Source organism: Dioscorea cayenensis, unplaced genomic scaffold (assembly GCF_009730915.1).
Source record: "Dioscorea cayenensis subsp. rotundata cultivar TDr96_F1 unplaced genomic scaffold, TDr96_F1_v2_PseudoChromosome.rev07_lg8_w22 25.fasta BLBR01000881.1, whole genome shotgun sequence".
NCBI classification, from domain to species: Eukaryota; Viridiplantae; Streptophyta; class Magnoliopsida; order Dioscoreales; family Dioscoreaceae; genus Dioscorea; species Dioscorea cayenensis.
Genome location: NW_024087272.1, coordinates 1 through 19,049, shown reverse-complemented (window position 1 = coordinate 19,049; position 19,049 = coordinate 1). Strand labels below are relative to the sequence as shown.

The 19,049-nt window shown below is 36.4% G+C and overlaps 3 protein-coding genes across 4 annotated transcripts; 2 read left to right on the top strand and 1 right to left on the bottom strand.

The window, feature by feature from the left end:
- The first annotated feature begins 4,613 nt into the window (after nt 1-4,613).
- On the top strand, nt 4,614-8,102 carry LOC120255194 (putative disease resistance RPP13-like protein 1). Of its 2 annotated transcripts, none has more exons than XM_039263083.1 (3): nt 4,614-5,208; nt 5,279-7,759; nt 7,853-8,102. In XM_039263083.1, the coding sequence occupies exons 1-2, from the start codon at nt 4,657-4,659 to the stop codon at nt 7,745-7,747; spliced, it is 3,021 nt and encodes a 1,006-aa protein (XP_039119017.1). In that variant the 5' UTR covers nt 4,614-4,656; the 3' UTR covers nt 7,748-7,759; nt 7,853-8,102. The 2 variants fall into 2 exon arrangements, with proteins under 2 accessions (XP_039119017.1, XP_039119016.1); XM_039263082.1 differs by having other exon boundaries at nt 5,279-7,764.
- A 256-nt stretch (nt 8,103-8,358) lies between these two features.
- Nucleotides 8,359-12,433, bottom strand: LOC120255196 (pentatricopeptide repeat-containing protein At1g26460, mitochondrial-like). The gene is made up of 7 exons (XM_039263085.1): nt 11,735-12,433; nt 10,888-11,104; nt 10,158-10,637; nt 9,240-9,446; nt 8,988-9,125; nt 8,709-8,897; nt 8,359-8,579 (listed from the first exon to the last, which is right to left on the bottom strand). Exons 1-6 carry the CDS (start codon nt 12,331-12,333, stop codon nt 8,715-8,717), a joined length of 1,824 nt encoding a protein of 607 aa, XP_039119019.1. The 5' UTR covers nt 12,334-12,433; the 3' UTR covers nt 8,359-8,579; nt 8,709-8,714.
- A 3,285-nt stretch (nt 12,434-15,718) lies between these two features.
- On the top strand, nt 15,719-17,264 carry LOC120255195 (zinc finger BED domain-containing protein RICESLEEPER 2-like). Its single transcript, XM_039263084.1, has 2 exons — nt 15,719-16,724; nt 16,861-17,264. The coding sequence occupies exons 1-2, from the start codon at nt 15,719-15,721 to the stop codon at nt 17,262-17,264; spliced, it is 1,410 nt and encodes a 469-aa protein (XP_039119018.1).
- Nucleotides 17,265-19,049: the final 1,785 nt, after the last annotated feature.

Here is a 19,049-nt window from a genome sequence, read left to right as displayed (position 1 = left end):
ACATAAAGGCAAAGACAAAACAAAGGCCAAAGCAAAGCATATATGCAATGCCATCTCCTTTGGGAAAAAAAAGGTTGGCGGTCTTACACAAGCAAGCATAAATTCTCCTATATAATTTTGATTAATATTTAATGAATTTAGTCTACTTCCAATTAAATGTAGAAGATATGTTGTTGTTGTTTATTGAAGAGATGTGTTAGTTTAAGACTCAACGATATATATATTGATTTCAAATTATTTGTTCTTTATGAAAATTAAGGGATTCACGTCAATATAATAGCTAGGTTCAATGGAAAAAGAAGAAAAAAAATATTAGACATGCCAATTTATAGAAATTTATAACACAATATATATATTGGAAACAACGATCCAGGATTACTTGGCTTAGAGAAGGAGATGTCAATACTAATATTTCCATCAGTTTGCTAATGGCAGGAAAAACCTTAACCACATTCCTCGCATCTTTCACGTAGACAGGTGGATTGATGGAAATTATCATATTGGTAAAATTTTCACTGATCATTTTCGCTCCCTCCTTGGTACCCCTATCTCCAGCAGATTTCTTTTCGACTGGCATTTCCTCTTTGACCACAAAGAAAGAGTTGATCTCTCTCATCTGGAAATTCCTTTTACTCTCGAGGAAATCAAGCAAGCTGTCTTCGATCTCAATCCTGATAAATCCCCAGGACCCGACGGTTTTCCTATCTTCTTCTTTCAGAAGCACTGGAACCTCCTTCAGGATTCCCTAGTCAAACTCTGTGGAGATTTTTTTGAAGGTTCTTTAAATCTAAAGCGTATAAATTGGATAAACATCGCTCTAATTGCCAAGAATAATTCCCCTGGTAAAGTCACAGATTTTAGGCCTATCAGTCTAATCAACTCTACTTGCAAAATTCTTTCCAAAATCCTCGCCAACCTACTTAGCACTGTCATCAACGTACTGGTGGACGACACCCAATCTGGGTTTATCAAAGGTAGATGTATTGCAGACAATATTATTGGAGCCCAGGAAATCATTTTCAACTTGCAAAAACGGAAAACCCTTGGATATGCTTTCAAAGTTGACTTTGCAAAGGCCTTTGACTCTCTAGATTGGGATTTCCTCCTTGAAGTTCTTACTGCTAGAGGATTTGGACCCAAATGGATCTCTTGGATCCGTGTTATCCTTAGTACTGCCAAATCTCAATTTATCATTAATGGGAGTACTCAGGGATATATCAGATGTAAGAGGGGCCTGAGACAAGGTGATCCTTTATCCCCCTTGCTCTTTGCCCTTGCAACCGACGTTTTGAGCGCTATGTTTTTTCACGCACTCAATTCTAAAGTTCTTGTGGGTGTTCCTCTAGATCAGTCGTTCAACATCTGTCATTTCCAATATGCGGACGACCTCTTAATCTTCTCTGCTGGAGGACAAGAAGATCTTATAATCATTAAACTTATCCTCTATCTTTTTTAGGGATCTTCTGGCTTGTCCATCAATTACACAAAAAGCTGTCTATATTCCACAAACTATGGCTTCCAACCACATCATTCTTCTGCTAGAATTCTTAATTGTTCCAGGAATTGCCTCCCTATCACTTATTTAGGGATTCCTCTCCCAGAGAAGACCCTAGACGCTCGAGACCGGTCTAAGCTAACTAACATGGTTCGCTTCTAGACTCAATCCTTGGAAAGCAAAGTACCGCTCTATTGAGGCCGTCTTTTCTCTCATTAACTCGGCTTCTCTCTGCTCCAGCTCTACTGGATGTCAGTTTTCAAACTTCCTATTTGGGTTATTAATGAAATCGATAAAATCCGAAGAGATTTTCTTTGGAAAGGTCCTAATTTAGGACCCAACAGAATCAGACTTATCGCCTGGAACAGGATCACTAGGCCCCGGGACATGGGAGGTTGGGGAATTTTCAATCTCCGTGACTTCAACAAAGCTCTTCTCGGGAAGTGGTGGTGGAAATTATCTTGCAACCCAAACAGTTGTTTGGCCAAAATCTTTCAAGCCAATTACTCCATCTTCTCTACAGCCGGAATCCTTCACCATTCACCACCAAGAAATAAATCATACTTTTGGGCTGGAGCGACCTCCATTTTACCTGCTTTTCTCTCATGCATCAATAAATCTATCAGAAACGGCTCACATTCCTTTCTCTGGCATGATCGCTGGCACTCTGGGATTCTACTCAAAGATCTTTGGCCGAATTTATTTTCGCAATGCACATCTCCTTGGATAACTATCAGACAATTTTCCCAACAGCTAAACAATCCGGAGATTTTGTTCTCCTCAGTCTCTCCTGATATGCTTTCATCGCTTATGGAAATTATTCCTGACTGTTCCCTTAACCAGGACGACATCACCTTTTGGACCCCAGATAAAAATGGTATCTTCACTGTCAAATCTTTCTACAAATACCTTATTGACGGTAGATCGAGAAGTTCGCATTATCCACTTTTCTGGAAGATTCGTTGCCCTAGCAAAATTTCTATTTTTTGCTGGCTTGCTGGGAAGGACAAAATTCTTACCCTTGCAAATCTGTTCAAAAAAGGGTGTATCTCTCTTAATATCTCAGATACCTGTGTCCTATGCCACAACGCTACCGAAAGCCTGAATCATCTTTTTCTTAATTGCGAATTCTCTAAACACATTTGGGCTTTCTTCTCTCATGCATTAGACTTTAATTCTCTCCCACACTCAATCCCCTCACTTTGGACCTCCTGGCTGCCTTCCCTTACCCTCCAGCACCGTATTCTCTGGGATCTCATCTCCCGCTCTATTTTGTGGAGTATCTGGATAGAAAGAAATGCTCGCATATTTCAAATGAAAGCTTTACCGCATTCCAACATTATTTTTAAGTCAGCTAATATGACTCTTTCTTGGTTTTCTACAGCAGTTGATAGGCACCAGCAACCCCTCAATGAAGCAACCCAGAAAATCAAGCGCCCACTCAACTTCCTCAGCGCTAGAGAATCCACCTCTGCTGGTGATCAAGACATCGGTACTGCTATGGAGTAGATGTTCCTGTTGTTCGTCTTAGTAGGCCTGAGATGTCAGACGACATCTTCCGTCTCCTAAGCTCCCTTACTCTGTCTGTTTTTTTTACTGTTTTTGCCTTTTTTGTTCCTCCTCACCTCTGGTGAGTGATGACTCTTTCCCTGTTACTATGTTTCTCCTTGTACTGTTGTCTTTCTCTTAATAAATCTGTGGTTTATCCACATTTATCAAATATATATATATATAGCTCCTTAATTACGAGCCAGGTATTAATTTTCAAAATGATTTAATTAATTAAAATATCTTAATTCTGTCACTGATCCCTTTGGAGGTGGAGTTCAATGAAATCAAAGCAAGGTATATATCCAATGCCCGGTCTCCTCAAAAGAAATTATTAAAGCCATGCATGCTTTATAATTCTTTAGCAATAAAATAAAATAATAGTAAATATTTATACATAAATTAATTTGGTGGTGTTAGCTAGACAAGCAAGCACAAATTCTCTCACTCATGCAAGTTACGTATATAATATCCCTCTCACTCTAAATCTATATATATAAGTCCATGCATGGAATTAATTAATGCACCAGGGCAAATTAAAACAAACAAACACATCGGGAGCGTGTGGGATTGTCTAATTAAATATGTGGATTGTTGATATGATGTTGGGGGTTGTGCTCTCAGTTGTGTTGTGGGTTGTGTTGTCCGTTGTTATACCAATGGTTGGCTTTGTTATTATAAATCACTACAGTTAAATCATATTAAAAAGGAAAGCAAGTACAAAGATCTACATCGAGGTGAAGACAAAAGAAAGGCAAAGCAATATATATATATATATATGCAATGTCATCTCCTTTGGAAAGATAAATATAATTACTATATATATCTTTGTTTTTCAATAATAATAAAAAAGTTAGCAGTGTTACACAAGCAAGCATAAATTCTCTTATATAATTTTTGTAAAATTAATACTTTTGATATAATTTAGTCTAGTTACAATTAATTGTTTCTTTTTTTTTGTTTTTTATTTTTTTTATTTTTTTATTTTTGACAAAAGTTATAATTCATTGTAGAAAATATGTTGTTGTCGTATATTGAAGATATGTATTAGTATTGATTTCAAATTATTTCTGCCTTGTAAATAGGGGATTCACCTCAATGAATATTAATGGGTTCAATGCTCGTGCAAATTGAAAAAAAAAATTAAATAACACAAAAGTTATATATATATATATATATATATATATATATATATATATATATATATATATATATATATATATATATGAATAGTTCATTAATTACTAGCTAGGTATTAATTCTTAAATTGATTTAATTAAAATATCTTAATTCTGTCACTGATCCCTTTGGAGCTGGAGTTCAATGAAAGCAAAGCAAGGTATATATCCAATCCCAGTCTCCTCAAAAGAAATTAGTAAAGCCATGCATGCTTTATAATATTTCTTTAAGAATAAAATAAAATAATAGTAAGTATTTATACATAAATTAGCTAGACAAGCAAGCACAAATTCTCTCACTCATGCAAGTTACATATATAATATCCTCTCTCTCTGAATCTATATATATAAGTCCATGCATGGAATTAATTAATGCACCAGGGCAAATTAAAACAAACAAACACATTGGGAGTGTGTGGGATTGTGTTATTAAATATGTGGGTTGTTGATATGATGTTGGGGGTTGTGCTCTCAGTTGTGTTGTGGGTTGTGTTGTCCATTGTTATACCAATGTTTTGCTTTGTTGTTATGATGTATCTGGTCATGTTGTATGCTGTTCCTATCGTGTTGCTGGTTGGTCTTATAATGTTGCGGGTTGTTTGTTTCATCTATTTGGATAACTACAGCGAGCTGGAAGAAGATCCAGAACCCCCCACGTTCGATGAAACAATATATGCCTTTCAACATTATATAATGCCGGTCGTTGTTCTTAAGATGTTGCGGATCATATCGTGGATGTTGCAGGATCAGATGACGAAGAAAATGGCGAGAGTGAGGGATGATCTCACGAAGTTACAAGAAAGGCTAGAAAAGGCCTACAGCAAGTTGGAGTATGCTGATGAGGAGATGATGATTGTCCCGTATGGCACCACCAACACCTTGTTTCATAATTTGAGAGCTGTTTCCAATGACTTGCAAGACTTAAGTGATGATTTATTTAAGCATGAGGATAAATTGAAGACAATGGCTAGAATGGCGGATTATGAGGTACATTGTTATTTATTTATTTATTTATTTATTTATTTAGTTTTATGATAGAGTGGATAAACCACTGCAGGTACACTGGTATTCTCCCTTCATTTATGTATACCTGCTCCTGATTTTTTTCCCCCAGCAAATTAATAGTCAAAATAACACTCTTAAAAATATTGACTCTAGATTGGAAGAGATTCTCAAACAAGGGTTAAACAATGGTTTGACTTTATTTAATCTTAATACCACTGTAGAACATGAAATTGATCTAGTTGGTGGAATAGAGCAAGATACTGAAAACCTAGTGGAGAAGTTAATGATCACCAGTAGTTCTCCTGGAGTCCATGTTTATGGGATTGTTGGGGAGAGAGGCATTGGCAAAACAACTCTAGCTAGAAAAATCTTCAACCACCAAACAATTAAAGATAAATTCCATTCGCCACCTCCGATATGGGTAGATGTTCACATGAATTCTACTTTTCATACAATAATGAATTCCATAAATAAATTTGATGGTGATTTAATTCAAGATAAGGAAATTTTGGTGGTTCTCAATGATGTTAATGATTCAAAAGTACTAAAAGACATGACGACGGACTATATGCATTTAATCACTAATGCCAATGTCTTAGTTACAACTAGATATGAAAGTGTCATAACTCATGAGGGCATTTATAAACATAAGTTGCCATTATTGTCCGAGGAGGATGGTTGGGCCTTGATGTGTAAATTATTATTTCATGATGGTGAAAAGGGGAACATGCAACACTTTGAACAAATAGGTAAAAAGATGGTGAACAAGTGTCATGGCCTTCCACTTTCAATCAAAACCATTGCTAGGATCCTAAATGCTAAAGAGAAAAATCATAGTGATAAGTGGGAGAAGGTCCTAGAAAATATTATTGTTTCACTAGAACTCTCAAATAAAACACTACCTAAGACCGTTTATTTGCTCCCTTATGAGAACTTGTCACCTTATATCAAGCAATGCTTCATCTTCTGTGCTTTCTTCCCCGAGGATTATATCTTCGAGAAGAACATTTTGATCCAACAATGGGTCGTTGTTGGGCTCGTGAAAAAACCATCAATGTCAACAGAAGAAGAGAATGGAGAGATGCAGCTTTTGGAAGATGTAGCAAATGATTACTACATGGAACTACTTGAAAGCAATATTTTACAACCAGCTGCTGCAGAATGCTTTTATTATGATGATAAAGCCATGTGCCAAATGCATGGTAGTATGCGCTCATTTGGTCAACATTTGGTTCAAAACTATGGTTATTTTCAAGGTGATGTACAAGCATTGGAAGAAGCCGCAACTTCCCCCTCGTCATTTTCCGCACCAAAGCTACATCATTTGGTAATCACAAATAATGCACCATTGAATGTATTTCCAAATATTGTGAAAAAACAAACATCGGTGAGAACACTCATCTTCACAAGCAAGCTTGAAATAACCAAGCTACCCAAAGATCTCTTCCAAAAGCTCAAGCTCTTGCGGATTTTGGATATAAGCGGCTCTGATTGTAGAGTCCTACCGAACTCTCTAGTCAAGCTCGTGCACCTGCGTTACCTAAATCTCTCACGTTTGCCCATCAAAACACTTCCATATGCTATTGGGAATCTCATCAATCTACAACACTTAATCCTCAGGTACTGTGGAAGTTTACAATATCTCCCTGAGAGCATCGAAAGATTGCATAAGCTCAGGAGCATCGACCTTCACCAAACACCACTCACGAGCACGCCATTTCGGATAAGTCAACTACCTCAATTGACTTGTCTCGTTGGATTAGTGGCAAGTGACTTCTACGAAATTAGCACACTGAAGAAGCTCCAAATACGCCAAGAACATATTAATCTCACTAATCTCACGCTTTCTTGTCGAGGAAAGGGTCAACCATATGAAGAAGCCGAGAAGGAGAAAATGCAAGAGTGCTTTGAGGCTCTCAACCCTTCGTCCACATTAATCCAACATATCAAAATCAATGGTTACTTCGGCCTAGAATTCCCTCGATGGATCATGGATTTACCTTTTATTAAATTGATAAGGCTTGACTTGCTCAAGTGTAAATATTGCACGGAACTTCCACCATTGTACCACTTTCCTTTGTTAGAACATCTTCGTGTTGAAGATGCATGGTCCATAAAGCACATTGATTTAGACGTTGGACCGTGGAGCAATGTTCCAAGCTTAAAGTCATTAATACTGAAAGACATGCCAGAGTGGGAAGAGTGGACATGGGAGCCATATCAATCTCATTTGCTGAAGCCTGTCCTCGAATTACTGGAGATCATCAACTGTCCAAAGCTCAAGTCTCTTCCTCAAGGTCTTGCTTACCATGCAGAAAGTTTGGCCACTCTCACAATCTACAAAGCACACAGCCTTGAAAAAGTCGAAGGATTCGCATCACTAAAAACCGCCACATTTTTCAGCAACAACAATCTCTCCGTTATCTCTGGTTTTCCAGCAACTTGCAATTTCGAGATTGATGATTGTCCTAAGTTGGATGTTACATTGGTTCCACAAACATCCCCTACAGACGCGTGCTAAAGACTCATCCCTGTAAGGTATTTTCAACTTACCCTCCTTTCTCTCTCTCTCTCTGTATATATATATATATATATTGGTGCTAATTAGTGCATGTTTTCTGTGCAGGTGGTTCATATTCTAAATTCAAAAGGATTCTGAATCTAGTTAATGCAAAACTCCTGCATCAGTGCTCCAAGTATCTCCTATTGGCATTAGTATATATCTGGTTGTCCACAGACTTATTACCACTTCTATGCTTTCTCTGTGAATCACTGCAAGAGGATCTTCACGTTTATATAGATTGCAATAAATAATAAATGTATAAATAATGTATCTATCCAGTCATGTGAATAATAAATAATGCATTCCTCCTGCATATTCCCAGAAGTTTAGTATTGTTCTGCATATATATTGCATATAAGGAACACAAACAATGAAGGCATTTTGTCATTTTTCACATGCTTGGAAGTCCAATACACTGAGAATTTTACTACTAAACATGTTTGATCGTAGAATCAATTGTAGAGCTCCAAGATGAATTTTCTAATGAAATAATTGACCATTTTAGGGGAAAAAAGAACTAGTCTTAAAAAAATACAATCTGATCATGAGACAATTATGTTGCTAACAAATTAATGTAGGGTTGATTTATTCTGAATTAAATAAAAGGAAGCTACCATTCATCCTTCAAAGGCCAAAGAAATACAAAGCACCACATAGGTTTGAAAATTAATAACCTTAAAGTCCAAATCCTACATCACCTTCATGCAGAAGAACCGTCAAAATCGAATACACGAGTAATTTACACATTTACTAATCTCTTTCCGGTGATCAGCAGATGGTTCACAGCAGCCTTGCAAACAAGAAAGTAAGTGCAAATTATTTCAATAAAAATGAAAGCAATAGTCAGCCACTAAGTCAATGAGAAAAAATTATGGGTCAAATCCTTGCATTCAGACTTACAAGACACTCTTATGGTTACCTTATCCTAGTACTCAGTACTGTATTCCAGATTGTAAAGCACCTCCCTGCGAATTTCGCCGCCCATCCTGTAATTAAACTGCCGAGCGAGCAATTGAACCTTTTCGTCACTATCAAAGTCCATCTCTCGAGAACAGCGCCTCCTCACCTTCTTCAGTGTCTCTTTGGAAGGAGCCAAACCCGCCTTGACCTGCTTGACATGAAATTTGTTCAACAGTGAACACAAGAGATCTTTGGAATTAATGCAGAGGTCTCTTTAGGAGTGAAATAGATCTTGTACCATGTCATCTATTACAGAGAGAGCGGCCTTTTGGTCTCGGTTGATAAGATGCGCATCAACCAGCAATGTAAATGTGGTGGCATTCGGCTTCGCGCCCAGGCTTACTAGATGCTCAAACACCTTTAAGGCTTCGGATGTCTGTTAAAAAAGTAAAATGGCACATGTTTCAGCTTAAACAGCCGGAACAAAATATATTGGACTCACAATTAATTTGAAACAACTAATGACACTTGGAATGTATGCCATGCAAACCTTTTTAAGCTTTCCGAATGCACAAATTAAAGCATTATAAGAATGGATGTCTGGTGCCATTCCAAGCTTCCCGCCGATGGCCTCAAAAGTCTCATAGGCTCTATCAAGGTCCCATATATTGGCACAGCCAAGGATTACACAGTTGAGTGCGGCAACAGATTTGTATGGAGGATCTGCATTGCTTAAATTCTCTAGTTGAACATACACCTGTTCTTTATAAATCGACAAGTTAGTCAAGAAAAAAAAGGCCATTCAGGTTTCTTGCAAGATGATAATATTCAGTTTGCCGTAGAAAAAATAAAGATTCTTCATACCCATTGTCCTGACATCATATTAATTGCCACAGAGTCACAGAAAAATTCAACAAAAATCATTCTCAAAAAATACTATTATAAGGGCTGCATGATAGGTCATCAATGTGCTCATATTGCACTGCCCAAAGAGGGTGGTTCCAGGCTTCCAGCTGATCCATTCTTATCTAATTGGTTAAAGTAAGGCGTTGAAAGGGGGTAGTAGTAACACGCATCCAAAGTGACTGGGCCACTCGCATATACAAATTGTTGATGCATATAAAACAAACATCTATGATTAAAACTGGAGTGTTAAGATTCTCACTTTTCTGTGAAGAAAACAAGGATTTCAAACAACAGATATTTTTAATATCCCTGAAACTATTTAGAAATCTTGCACTGTCGCCATGAGAATCCCTGGTGAGTATTAGCATTCTGTCTGTATTGTAGTTTGAATCTTATGAAGGTGAAGAATGCAATTATCAGCATATATACAGAAGTTCACATACAACGAGAAAAGGGGTTCACTCTAAGAAATGAAATCTTTTGACTTATTAGACATAAATGGCATTCAACACTCGTTTCATAAATATCATAAATTCAAAGTGGTTTCGATAAGTACTCTTACCGAGTCCAATGTTGAGAAGCCATTTTTGCAACAAGCAACAACCAGTGGGTATAAAGAGGTGAACGGGGAAAACAGCTCCTCTTCAATTTCATCAGAATTTCCATAAGCATTTTCAAATTCACTGAGGGTACTAAAAGCACGTTGAAGTTGTCCCAGTGATGCATGCGAATATATTTTTGAGAGGTAAGTTTCTGGGTTTGGAGCCCTCTTCTGACGCAATGAGCGCCTCAGGATTGACCAAGCAGCATCTAATAGAGTTGAATTATAGGTTCTGCCAGCAGTACCAAATGCCGACACAACTAACCCTTCATCTACTGAAAGCAGAACAGGTGGTCTTGCATTTTCACCACGAGCAATCCACCGAGCAAGAAATTCCAAGGCAAAGAACGCCAATTTGCTATGATCTGCTTGCAATGCAACATCGGCGATGTAGTTACACAAATTCCACGGTGGGCACAGGGATTTGTTCTGTTCAGTTGTCTGAAAGAAATAAAAACAGAAAGGCCTCAAGGTTATGGAAGACAGATAAAACCTAATTAGCATGCTTTTATGCAACTAACTAGTTAAAATGTGAGAAGAAAAAAGGACTGACCCAATCTCTCAAATATGACCAAAATATGCATAGTCACAACCACATTATTCTACTGAGAATCTCAGATCAGAATTGTAAAATTCTACAGACGGAATATAAGAGACAGCCAGCTCCGGGTATCAAATTAATAATGCGTACCTTGCATTTCTCTATTATTGATGACAATACATCCAATCTCCCAGCAGTAACACAACACCGAACACAGTCTGTGAACACATTCATTGACACCATGTACCCAGATTTCAGTGTCAAATCCATGTACTTCAGGGCTAAATCAATCTGATTCATCGTAAGTAGCAGGCCAATAACCAAATTATATGATTCATCATCTGGTGCAGTGCCTGTCTGCAGCATCCTGACGTCAATTAATAAAGAATCACTCAAAAAAGTAAAAAGCCTTTGCTAACATAGTAACACTCTTCACAGCAAAGAGCTTCATATGCTCCAAATTCATAATTGCAAAGCCACCATAACTAAATATTTGACTCTTTTGAATTTTGTTCCAAAGTTAGGCTACTGGAAAATAAAATTGAAATTTCTTAGTTATTTTTCATCCAGTGGCAACCATTCCCGCCGCCTCAATGAACACAATGCCTTTATTTTCTGTCTTATTTAATTATGCAAAGAAAAAGAGGAACAACAATTCACTCCCTCATTTCCATTGTGAAGTAGATAAATCAAAGCAAAATTTAAATCTTCCAAAAACCAGAACCAAACACTATGATAGAAGCAACAGAAGCAAATGGATGCACTAAGAGAGAAAGGAATCAAACTGACCATAAACTTGTTTAAAATATTAAAGAGTTCAATTAAGAAAAAACTAAACTTGCCTTTAAATTTCTCACTTTCACTCTTATGTCAACAAGACTCAAACTTTTTATTTTCCTGGTTCAAGTATTTGGCTAAGAAAAAAAAAACAATATTTTGGGATGGCATCTCAAGAATAAACTAGTACTAAATACTAATAAAGGGGAGGGAGTCTCACCGATCGATGAGCTTCTCAGCGGCCTCGCTCTCCCGAGTTTGGTGCATGGCCTTAAGCACTAGATTATATGACGCAGTGTTGGGCGTAATTTGGTAGTCCTGCATCTGCACCACGAGATCCAACAACTCCCCGGCGGAGGCCCCCATCATGAGACTAGCCCTCAAGTAATGGTTAAAGATATTCACGTCGGGCGTGTTCAGCTTCCCAGTCGCATCGAGGGATCGGATCCAGAACTCGAAGAGCTGCTTGAGATCAGACCATCGCTGCGACGCCATCCAGTCGGCGAAGACGTTCATAAGGCTGGCGGCATCGAGGGTCTGAGAGAAGGCCATCATTCGCACAGAGGATTGAGCGCCGATCCCCAAAGGAACGATTGACTGAGCAACAGCTGCGCCAGGCGAGGGGGTCGGGTGTCTCCAGTTCTCATTGTAGAATGGGCTTCCGATCGACGGGTTCGGCGGAAGTGGCGATGCCGCCGGCGACTCCTGGAGTTGGGGCTCTTGGGAGAGGAAAGGAGAAGAAGAAATGGAGCGAAGAGGAAGGCTGGGATTCAGCCTGGTTCTGAGTAAGAAGCGAGCACGGGAGAGGACCGCCGCCATGGATGAGAGCTCCGAGCTCCGAGCTCCGGGGAGAGAGAACTAGGGTTAGGGTTTTAGAGCGAGTGAAGGAGAGCTCTGCAACTGGAGTTGAGATTTCGATCGTTTTGGGCCAACAAAATGGGCCGTTTCGGGCTGGAAAGAGGGAGGGGTAGTTTGGAACATAAATTTTACGTTGGGGGGGTATTTTGGGAAGAATGTGGAAATACTTTGTCATTTTTTTTACTAATTAAAACAATTAATTTTTTGATCTGTTTAATAATTATTTCAGTTTGAGTTCATGAGATTTATAATTCCTTATTTTTAAAAAAGCTATGTGTGAGATTTGTATCATATGTATAGTTATTATAAATATAACTAGTAAATCCCCATTCAAGAGATGTCAAATATGGATAAATAAATACATAATATGCATAAGTTATAAGTTACAATGATTTAATAATTTCCGAGATTTATCATGTAAAATAGACTAATATCTATTATATGTATAAAAAAAAATACATCAATATAAAAGAGAGACAAAGATCAGGGGTTGTACCCAGTCATTCGATAATGGCAATAATCCAAAGGGCGGCAACACCTCCATCACTGACAGTCGGTTGTGTCAACCCCTTTTGACTCATGTCATTAATGAGTAATGGTGGCAATTGACTCTTTGCCAAATTAAGGTGTGTTTGTTTGCCCGGATATAAAACTACATGTAATTGTAATTACAAAAAAAATCAAAATCTAGTGTTTGTTTGGTTGGATTTGAGAATTTGAAAAAGTAGTTAGAAATCGCAGTGTAGATGATTTTGATTGGCTTTTGGAACCACATTCAAATCGCTACGTAGCTTTAATCTCTACGACTTTGGATTTTCAACGAAAGTCTCATGTGATGTCACGTGAGACTTTCTAATAAAAAAATATATAAATAAAAAAATAAAAAAATAAAAATCATGATATTATATTATCTTAATAATAAATGAGTTATTATTATATTTTTTTATCAATATAAAAAAATTATAAATAATGTAATATTTTTTTATAATGATTAAAAAAATAACAATATTTTTGTAATGAAAAACATAATTTTTACATTAAATTAAGTAATTATATGCATAATTATTTTAGTTACTATTAATAACAATTAATTGTGTATTTATAATTAATTAAATTTAATAATGACCCAAGATGGGATATCCTTAGCAAGGGTGTTTATATCGTACAAATACATCCAACCAAACACATGTTTTCAAATCCAGATTTACAAATCCTTCCAAACAAACACAAAATTTTGAAATCCAGCATTTTCAATTACAATTAACCAAACACCAAATTTGACTCTCCTGCATTTTCAACTCCAGAATTTACAACTACACCGTAATTGAAAATCTACTGTATTTTCAACTACATCTAACCAAACGCTATCTAATATGCATTAGATATTCATTATGTTTAATTTTATTAAGTTCATATGTTTAATTAGATAACATTTTTTTTAAAAAAAATGTTATATGCTGGATTCTATAGATATCTTGAATACTTTCATAAATAGGGGTGTAAATGAGCCAAGCTACTCGTGAGCTACTCGAGATCGGGTCCCACCAAGACTCGACTCGATTCGATTTTTCGACGAAATGGCAGAGCTCAGCTGCCTGCTTATGCTTGTCGAGCCAAGCCTCGAGCCCAATATATCTCACTCGTGAGGCCTCATGAGCCTAAACGAGCTTTATATAATATATATAATATATATATATATATATATTAATATATATAATATTATAATATATATATTATATAATATTAAATTATGTATATATTAGTTAAAAAAATATATAATTATATAACTATATTAATATTAGATTACTTATATTATATATATTAATATATATTATGATTATTATCCTAACCTAATTATCTAAACTATTCAAGTATTCAACTAGATTCAAAATTAACCAATAACCATTCAATAATCAATTAGATAATTTAGATTCAGTAATCAAATCTAACTAAGAGTAAAAGAGACTCACCATCCATCACTAGATTCACTCACCCTAACTCCTCACTGGGCCACGGGTCACGACTCACAAGCTCAAAGCCGTCTGCCTCCTCGCCGTCCGGCCCGGGTCCCCAAGCCACAAATCCCAGATTCCCACCCGGGCCGGCCACTGCCTGCGTCAGGGCGTCGGATGGCTCGAGCCTCGCATCTCTTCTCCTGCTTTTCATCGACCTTGTGACCTTGTCTTTGCCGCCTTTGACCCTCGTCCCCTAGCCGACCGGTGAGTATATAGCATCTTCTCCATCTCACCATCCGTGATCCGCCCTCAATCTCTTCCCCAGCGTTTTCTCTTCGATTTAGTTCCCTAGTTCTTCCACAAATCCCTCAAGCTATGCTCTCATCTTCCGTTGTCGCCTGAAAGCAAATCAAATCAATCCACTCCCGTAAGTTTCTCTCTCTCTCTCTCTCTCTCTCTCTCTCTCTCTCTCTCTCTCTCTCTCTCTCTCTTTGTTTTCTTTGAATCGAATTTTTTTCCCATCATGTGCTTTCCCTTTTCGAGATAGCTTGGATGTTGTCCATGTCGATTCCCTAGTTTTATTAATGTATGTAATTCATTGAACTATTAAGTCATGTTGATCTCTTTTTCCAAAATCGTATTTTTATTGATTGTAATGTGTTACAATTGAACTTTAGATTACTGATCTTGCTTTTTTTTTTATCTTTGTTTTGTGGTAATTTGGATGTGAATTTGTGTTTAGTATGAAAAAGTTCAATTTGTTGGTTCTATATTTTTATTATGTTTTGTTAAATTTTGTAACTCATTGCCTTGTTGATTTTGATGAACAAAGCAGGAAATTGAAAAAGAAAACTGCTGTTTATTTGAACCATCAAAAGAGCCTTTGTGAAAGAATTACTTATGGTATATGGTTTTTCTTGCAATTTACCTTCAATGAACGCATTATAAGTATAACAACCTAATTTTGTTAGTTTATTATGTAGATGTCATCTTGTCAAAATAATTCAATGACTAGTCCACTATTAGAAGATGAATGTTCTCCAAATGCTACAACCAATACCAACATTAATACAACAACAACAACAACAACAACAAATACAAGAGAAGATGAGACATTTGAAAAGAAAAAAAGGCAAAAGACATCATTTGTTTGGTCTGAATTTGTTGAAGTTATTCTTACAAATGGGGATAAGAAAGGACAGTGTGTCCATTGCAAGACTAGGCTCTCCATACTTGCAAATGGTGCCACAACACACTTTGCAAGGCATTTGAAGACGTGTTCGTTGAGAAAAACTGTTTTAAGTCAACAAACAAAGATTAGTTTTGAACAAAAAGAGAAGGAATGTGGTGGCATAGCAATAACACCGGCATTTTCGGATGGCAAATTAGACATGGTAAAGATGAGAGAGGCTGTTGCTCATTGGATCCTAATGCATGAGCATCCATTTTCCATTGCTGAGGAGGAAGGTTTTAATATGATGCAACAAAGGGGCATGCCTCAATGGGAAAAGATTTCTCGTGTCACAGCAAAGAAAGATTGTATGCTTATGTATGAGAATGAAAAGAAGAGATTGTTTGCATTGTTGAAGAATGTCAACAAAATCAGCTTGACAACCGATATGTGGATGTCATCACCTCAAAAGATGGAGTACATGATTGTGACAGGACACTTTGTTGATATTGATTGGAAACTACAGAAACGTGTTCTTAATTTTGTGCATCTTACTCCGCCTCTTCGTGGCATTGACATTGCTGATGCTATATATAAATGTTGCAAAGAATGGGGAATTGAAGGTAAGGTGTTCACAATCTCGGTGGATAATGCTTCAAAGAATGATGTTGCTATTAGAAATTTGAAAGACACTTTTGCAAGACATAAGAAGTTGCTTTGTGGTGGACGAATGTTTCATGTTCGATGTACGGCTCACATTTTGAACATAATGGTTCAATTTGGTCTTTCAAAGATTGAAAGTGTCATTGAAAATATTCGTGATAGTGTGGTTCATATTAAGCAATCTGAAGAGAGGCTAATTATGTTTTCTGAGATTGTACAACAGTTGCAATTACCTTATAGGAAGTTGGTGCTTGATTGCAAAACAAGGTGGAATTCAACTTATGAGATGCTATCAGTGGCATTGAAGTTTAAAGATGTTTTCCCAAGATACAAAGATCGTGATATCACCTATGATTGTTGTCCAAGCAATGAAGATTGGGAAAAGGCAGAAAAAGTGTGTGAAATTCTTGAAGTGTTCAATTCCACTACCAATATTATTTTTGGAAGTGAGTATCCTACTTCAAACTTGTTTCTAAATGAAGTTTTTCGTGTGAAAGAAGTGTTAGATAGAAAATATCAAGAGAGTGGAGATGGAGATAACTTCATTTTTGACATGGTTACAAGTATGAAAAATCAAGTTTGACAAAATATTGAGGGCGAATGCAATTTGTTGATGGCAATTGGCGCTATTTTTGGATCCTAGGTGCAAAATGAGAGCCATTGAGTTTTCATTTCCTAGAATGTATCATTCTTTGGAAGCACAAACTCATATTCTTGATGTGAAAAATTGTTTGTATGAGCTTTACAATGAATATCTTGTTGAGTATCAATCCATTGGTTCTGAGAATAGTCTCGAAACTACATCAATTGGTTGTACAAGTAGTGCAAGTGGTTCTTCTTCAGGATGGTCTCAATTTCAAGCATTTGTGAAGACAGTTGAAACTATTACTCCCCAAAAATCTGATTTGGATATTTATCTCAAGAAGGGTGCTTTTATTTGTGATGGAGATTCTCGCAAGTTTGATGCTTTTGGAGTGGTGGAAGGCAAATACCTTAAAAGTATCGTGTTTTTGTCTAAGATGGCTAGAGATGTTCTTGCTATACCTATAACTCATCGTAGCTTCCCTGAAAGCACTTTAGTGCTTGCATGGACGGGTTATTGATTCATATCGTGCTTCATTGTCTCACGATACTCGCATAAGGTTTAATTTGTGGAGGTGATTGGTTGCGATTGTCTCTCATTGTGTGAAGAAAAAGAATAAGGTATGTTTATTAAGTGTTTTGTTTTTACTTGATTTATATAATACATACATACATAATAAGTAACACTACTAACACATATCAAGTTTCTTTTAATAATGCTTACTTTCTTATTGTAGAAAGAGAAGAAAGCAGAGGAAATTGCTCTTCCTATCAATCATTGATCTTTTTTGGAAAATGCTTGGAGTGGTGGTTCAATCTTTGATTTATGAAACTTTTTGTTGTATTTTCAATTATGATGAAACTTGTGTTTGATTTGGATTATTTAATTATGGATATGTTATTTTGTGTTATTTGTATTTGGATCTTGAAATTTTATTTGGATATGTTGTATTACTCTTCCTATGATCCTATCAAACATTGTTCTTAAAGTAGAGGATATGGAATGTGAACATCATGAAAGTGCAATGGCAGACTACGAGATTTTCCAAGTTTTTGTAGTAAATTTTTGGTCCTTTTTTTATCCTCTCGTTTGATTTATTCGCTTGGTATTTGATAGATCTTTTGATTGATTAGAGATGGCTTTAGTTTTTCTATGAATTTATCAATGAATGTGATAGATCCGCTTTTTGGTTTTTGTTTTGGTTTTGGTTTTCCTGGTTATATGTCAGTTTTCTTTGCATGGTAGTCGGTGAGATCCGCTCTGCATTTTTCATACAAATTTCTTTTTCGGGGTTCCAATCTCTTGCATATCTTCTTTTTGTCCGATGTTTTACGCTTATCATTTATACTAGTTATGATTATCTTTCCCTGTTTTCTTGATTAAACTTGCTACATGTCATGGATGAATCATTGTTCTTTAACATTCTACATGAGTGAAATTATGAGTAATGTTGAATGCTAGTTTTCGGTTGATAGAGAACTCAATCTATTACTCATGCGAGATAAGTAAATAGTCACCAATTTTGCTATCACTTCCATTTTTGTCGCTTTTTCCTACAAGATTTCTTTTGTTCTTGTTCAATGCTATAATACTCCTTTAGATCATATTTTATTGTTTATCATTTGTATCAGTTACTGTTGTTAAATGTCACATATTGTTGTCCTTCAATTTACGAAAATATGATTTTTGGTTTCTTCTTTCAGCGATGGAACTTGCGTTATCACTCGAGAAGTTAACCAATGAGAAGCTTCTTAATTTACATGATGCATCTCGTTGATTCTTCATTTTCGTATTTATTTGCTCGATTTTTGTTCTTTTACTTGATGATGCACATATATGAATGACCGAGATAGTCGTAAAGTGCAACGACGTTCACATGAAGAATTATATTGAGAATGAATTTTTAGGAGAGACAGGTGAAGACTCATCACAACTATCATTTCGATTGAAAAGCATTTTTAGAAACTATAGCATTGACAGTAAAATACTAAAAACATATAACAAACTTAAAGTTTGATGCATTTAGTATGTTTATCATAACAAATGTTGATATTGTTACATCGACATGTTGATTAATATATATGTAATTCGAGTCGATATGATAAAGAAGATATCTGAGTACATTGCACAACTAAGGCAGGTGGACTTAGCTTCACACTCGACATTGTAAATTTTCGAACCCGTTCCCAAAACATCATGGAAATTGTTGGACTTGGTTTCACAATCTGGTTTAGCTACTTCGGTGTCGATATTCAAGGTTTGATAGACCTAGTGTGCTCAATATTTGATCTTGTTCATCCTTTTA